This window comes from Arachis ipaensis, chromosome B06, assembly GCF_000816755.2.
Source record: "Arachis ipaensis cultivar K30076 chromosome B06, Araip1.1, whole genome shotgun sequence".
NCBI classification, from domain to species: Eukaryota; Viridiplantae; Streptophyta; class Magnoliopsida; order Fabales; family Fabaceae; genus Arachis; species Arachis ipaensis.
The window spans coordinates 9406844-9413023 of NC_029790.2; the positions used below are offsets into that span (position 1 = coordinate 9406844).

Below are 6180 nucleotides of genomic sequence, written 5' to 3' on the forward strand. Positions count from 1 at the left end.
CTCATTATAGTAGTAATATATCCTAAAAATAACTACTGTTTGACAAAACTAGCAAAATACTAATAAATCATTCAAAAATCTTAAAATACTCTTGTCAAAATCATCTTCCCCACCACCATCATCAAATCCATCTTTAATATTAGAAGAGACAACACTTTCTCCACCTCTCTAATCTCTAATTGTTTACCGCCGCTGCCACCACCGCCCAAAGCAGCAAGAAAGTCACCATCATGAGGATGAACCAACGGATTTTTCCTTCAGAGTTTAAGTTTGTTTGGACGTTATTTTTGAAAATTATCTTTTTTTTAAATGATATTTTTTTAAAAAAATCTTTTACAAAAATAAATTTTTTCATTAAAAAAAAAAGTTATCGATTTAACGAGACCTAAACAAGCACAAAATATCAATATCAAAATCACTTCAATTAGTGTTAACTCTAGAGAAAACTCGTTTTGTACCCCATGTATTTAGAAATAACTTTGAAGGTAGCCTTCAAATTCGTTCAATGAATCACTTCTTGACTAATTTCAACACATCCGCAACAAGATTTAAAGAACCCGTCACAAGGACTTTTGTGTCATCAACCACACAATTTTGTCAGTTAGAAAATTACTTATCCCTCCATTATAGGAATAGGACATTAAGACATTTCAAAACTGTTAAGAAATCAAATCCATGAAATCTGGCGAATAAATCAAGTTACAATATTCATCATTTAACATATCCGAGCATAAAATATGGAAATCAAATTATTTCTGTGTAACAATTTCTTGTCATTATTTCTTTGAATATATTGGTATCTCAAATAAAAATAAAATAAAACCAACTTGACTGGATCGAGTAGTTAATTCATTTGTGGGTTTAATAAGTGTGAGAGTTTTGAATCCCACTTTATATATCTAGAACCCATTGACTATTTTCTTGACAACTGCTGCATCAAGTGAGGGACAAAAAAAAAAAAGAAAAAGAAAGTGGTGAAATCTTTCCTTTGAAAAGCTTATGGCATGATATGATTGTGATTCTAATAATGATTCACTCAAGCTTGCCATAACATAAATATATTCCTACAAATCCTTATTATGTTGGAATATAGGGTGACTATGGTTTCTGTAATTAATTGCAATATTTAATTTGGTTGATCCTCTAATTAAGTATATATATACAACAGCATAGTCTACCATTCTTCACAAACCAATCAAAACCAAATATCAACACCATTTCAATAACAATGGCTCCCCCAAATGAAGCAACCTTGAACCCCAGCTACTCATTTGAAAATGTTTTTGATCTCTCTGATGCAAAGTTTTACGTCAAAGGATTCCCACTTCTCACTCAAGTCCCTCACAATGTTTCTTTCACTCCATTCTCTTCAAAATCCCATTCCTCTGATGATGCACCACCTTCACTACTTAACCGTGTTCTTGCTGCTTCTCACAGAGGTGGATTCCTCGGATTCTCACACTCTGATCCCTCTGATAGGTTGATGAACTCCTTGGGAAGTTTCACTGATAGAAACTTTCTAAGCATATTCAGGTTCAAGACATGGTGGTCAACCCAGTGGGTTGGAACCTCTGGCTCTGATCTTCAGATGGAAACTCAATGGGTTCTGCTTCATGTTCCTGAGCTCAACTCCTATGTTGTCATCATTCCAATCATTGAAGCAAGTTTCAGGTCTGCACTTCACCCTGGCTCTGATGGACACATCATGATTTGTGCAGAGAGTGGTTCTACAAAAGTGAAAGCTTCAAGCTTTGATGCAATTGCTTACATTCACTTTTCTGAGAATCCTTACACTTTGATGAAGGAGGCTTTCTCTGCTCTGAGGGTTCATCTCAACACTTTTAAGCTCTTGGAGGAGAAGAATCTTCCTTCCCTTGTTGACAAGTTTGGTTGGTGCACTTGGGATGCTTTTTACTTAACCGTGCAACCAATTGGTATATGGCATGGTTTGAAGGATTTCGCGGATGCTGGCGTGTCGCCCAGGTTTCTTATTATTGATGATGGATGGCAGAGTATTAATTTAGATGGTGGTGATCCTAAAGAGGATGCAAAAAATCTCATTCTCTGTGGTGATCAAATGAATGCAAGGCTTCATAGGCTTGATGAATGTGGAAAGTTTAGAAGATACAAATCAGGACAATTCTTGGGTCCTAATCCTCCTCCTTTTGATCCGAACAACGCGAAATTGTTGATAGGAAAGGGTATTGAGCTTGAACATTTGAACAGGGATAAGGAAGCTGCAAAGAACACTCAAAGCTCTGAATTGGGTCTAATTGAATCCAAGATTCAGACAGTGAAAGGAGAGATTGATGTTCTGTTTGGAGGTGCAGAACAAATTGAAAAGAAAGATTGTGGAAGCTCTTGTTCTTGTAAAGAAGAAGAAGAGTATGGAATGAAGGCTTTCACCAAAGATTTAAGGACTAAGTTTAAAGGTTTGGATAATATTTATGTATGGCATGCACTTTGTGGTGCATGGGGTGGTGTTAGGCCAGGAGCTACAACCCTTAATTCCAAACTTGTCCCTTGCAAACTCTCACCGGGACTTGATGGAACAATGCATGATCTCGCTGTGGTTAGAATCGTTGAAGGTTCCATTGGTCTTGTTCATCCTGATCATGCCAGTGACTTTTATGATTCCATGCACTCTTATCTTGCTCAATCTGGTGTTACAGGAGTCAAAGTTGATGTTATTCATGTGAGTATAAATAGTACTTATCATACTTTATTCAACCAAGTATTTTGTTGTAAACTAACTTATTTTTCTATAACTTCAGTGTCTTGAATATGTGTCTGATGAATATGGAGGCAGAGTTGAGCTTGCAAAGGCTTATTATGATGGATTGACAAATTCTATGGCCAAGAATTTCAATGGAAGTGGACTCATTGCTAGCATGCAACAGTGCAATGACTTTTTCTTCTTGGGAACAAAGCAAGTTTCCATGGGAAGAGCTGGTAATTAATTCATTAATTAAGCACTGCATGTTTGTTTTATTATTATGATAAAACATCATTTGTTTTTTTTATTCAGGCGATGATTTTTGGTTCCAAGATCCAAATGGTGACCCTATGGGAGTGTTCTGGCTTCAAGGGGTGCACATGATTCATTGTTCATACAACAGTTTGTGGATGTCACAAATGATTCTACCAGATTGGGACATGTTTCAATCAAACCATGTTTGTGCCAAATTCCATGCAGCTTCTAGGGCCATTTGTGGTGGTCCAATCTATTTGAGTGACCATGTAGGTTCCCATGATTTTGATCTCATTAAGAAGCTTGTTTTCCCTGATGGCACCATACCCAAGTGTATACACTTCCTTCTTCCTACCAGAGACTGTCTCTTCAAAAATCCTCTTTTTGACCATAAAACTGTTCTCAAAATTTGGAACTTAAACAAGGTACCTAACCATCTATATTATTATCTCTTTCTGATTCTTTCGAAACTCACGTATATTTGTCTTTATGTTAAGAATCATTAGATGATCTAATATGTTTGACTAAGTTATTATCTAACGATTTTCAACTATCAACTTCATTTAGTTGGCACCTTATGGAGTACCTTATGATATAAATTTTAATGTTTATGCAACAGTATGGAGGAGTTATTGGTACTTTCAATTGCCAAGGGGCTGGTTGGGATCCTAAAGAGCACAGGTTAAGGGGTTATCCTGAATGTTACAAGTCAATAGATGGTTCAGTTCATGTGAATGAAGTTGAGTGGGATCAGAATGACGAAACTGCCCCCATGGGTGAGGCAGAGGAGTATGTAGTGTACCTTAACCAAGCTCAAGAACTTGCTTTGATGACTCCTAATTCTGAACCAATTGAATTTACCATCCAACCTTCCAGCTTTGAGCTCTATAGCTTTGTGCCAATAACAAAGATAGGTGGCACTGGCAGCATCAAATTTGCACCAATTGGACTAACAAATATGCTCAATAATGGAGGTGTAATTCAAGAAGTGGAATATGTTGAGGGTGTTGCTATGCTTAAGGTTAAGGGTGATGGCCAATTTTTGGCTTACTCAAGTGAACCTCCAAAGAAGTTCCAAGTGAATGGTTCTGATGTGGATTTTGAGTGGCTTCCTAATGGCAAATTGATGGTTAACCTTTCTTGGATTCAAGAGGATAATGGTGTTTCTGATTTAGCAATTTTTTTTTAATTTTTATTTTATAGGATTGTGAAATGGAGTTTCTAATTTTCTTATTTTATAGTAATTTTTTTTATTTAGCATTTTTAGCTTAGTCTTGAATTTTGGTTTTGCATAATAATCAATATTGTTCATAATTTGAGATTGGTGTTATATTAAAACCATTCTCTTATGGCAGGTTTTTTTAATTGCTTAATATAAATTTACTTTCTTTTTTTTATCCGTTTATTTTTACATTATTTCTGCATTTGTTGTTTTCTTCACATAAATTAAACAGTAAAATTGAACTGAATAAAAATAGTATATTTTACCATTTGATTTAAAAATTCTTTTTTCTAGCAGTATATTTTACTATTTTAGTATCAAATCTTCAATTATGATGTACATACTTTTTCCTTTTATTTCCTCCATATAATATCTCCTCGCTCCTAATTTAGGTCACTGGTATGCATAAGTATACATAAGTGGCCAGGATATATTTTTATTACAAATTTACAATGCATATGAATATGATTACAATGCATGTCAATACTTTGATTTTTCTTAATCAACTTATTTAGAAAAATGGTAAAATATATTTTTTATTCTTAAAGTTTGTTAAAAGTTTTAAAAATATCTCTAAGTTTTATTTTGTTTTAATTTTATTTCAAAAGTTTTCGATTTACATCAAATATACTCCTAGTGACTATTTTTTTTAAAAGATCAATTTAACAACAATTTTATAAACACAACCTTCAACACACGCAAATTTGACATACTTGTCATGCGTTATTGCTGGATTGGTTCTAAATTTTCTGAAAATTTTGCGATATATTTGATGCAAATAAAAGGTTTTAAGAACAAAATTAAAATAAAATAAAATTTAGATATATTTTAAAAATTTTTGATAAATTTTATGGATAAAAAATTATGCTTTATTCATTTTTTTGTGTGGGTCTTGATACTTTATCCTTTGAAAAAATGATATTTCGTCCCTTTTGGGCTGAACGTATAACTGTTTTTAGTCTAGTTCTTGTTGGCCTTCTCTTATTAATCGAAAAACTATCTTTAGGATCACGGTTTTTTTTTTTTGTCTTTTATACACACAAGATTCACAACACACCCACACAAGACACAACTCACTCACACACACCCACACTATACTACACTACATGAGTTCTTTTTTCCACCGGAGGGATTTGAACCTCGATGTAGTTGTTTGGGAGGCATATAAGATGCCACTTAGACCAAGCCTCCAACCACTCTTTAGGATCAGGTTTAGTGAAGTATCCTCGAGTAAATAATGGGCCTTTACTTGTGGTATTGTTTGGTAACCCAAAATGAAATCAGCATTCTTGGCCGAAGATTAAAATGTGCCCAAGACCAAAAAAAAAAATGTTCTAAAAACAAAGTTATGATGTGAGAAGATCACATTTCATGATGAGTTAGTATTTTCCAAGAAATTGTTGTGGAAAAAGATTTGGAGTAAATAAGAATTTCTCTTATCTAATGACAAATTGGTCACTAAAAGCCATGAATCTTCATCATTTTCTCATTTCAAGTGGGACTCACAACAGACTAACGGAATGATGCACCTTTAATGCCCAATAATGAGTCAAACTTGCCAAATTGTATTTGCCATCATTTCATTGCTAGTAGTTAAAACAAAATCAGAATTATTTTAGTAAAGTAGAAAACCTAGTATAATATATCCCGCATATCACACAGGCAATATATTAATATTAACGATCTCTACATTCCATTTATCCTTTATCATTAAAGTTCTTTTTAGCATATTATCACGCCAATATATACTATATTAGAATATCATCTGAAAATTTATAAAATGTACTCCAGGAACATGTGGGATCTCTCATATCATTGAAGATATTTAATCATCAGTTTTGGAATTAATCTAAACCCACTTAATTGATTCAAATATTGTTGACTACACGCAAATAAATATGGATAACCACGTGATTAAACTTCAATTATATATAGTAACTTCCCAGATGGTTAATTAGCGCATATGAATAGAAAATATAAAAATATT

General features: G+C 33.6%; 1 protein-coding gene across 1 annotated transcript; it reads left to right on the top strand.

Moving 5' to 3' along the window:
• Positions 1002–4304, top strand: LOC107646064 (stachyose synthase-like). The gene is made up of 4 exons (XM_016350256.2): positions 1002–2695; positions 2775–2952; positions 3029–3396; positions 3591–4304. Exons 1-4 carry the CDS (start codon positions 1229–1231, stop codon positions 4158–4160), a joined length of 2583 nt encoding a protein of 860 aa, XP_016205742.1. The 5' UTR covers positions 1002–1228; the 3' UTR covers positions 4161–4304.

Bases quoted from the DNA above. Each gene is read 5' to 3' on its own strand.
- LOC107646064 (XM_016350256.2), top strand. From the start codon at position 1,229: ATGGCTCCCCCAAATGAAGCAACCTTGAACCCCAGCTACTCATTTGAA. The intron at 2,696-2,774 runs GTGAGTATAAAT...CTATAACTTCAG, and splicing joins TCAAAGTTGATGTTATTCAT to TGTCTTGAATATGTGTCTGA. The intron at 2,953-3,028 runs GTAATTAATTCA...TTTTTTATTCAG, and splicing joins AGTTTCCATGGGAAGAGCTG to GCGATGATTTTTGGTTCCAA.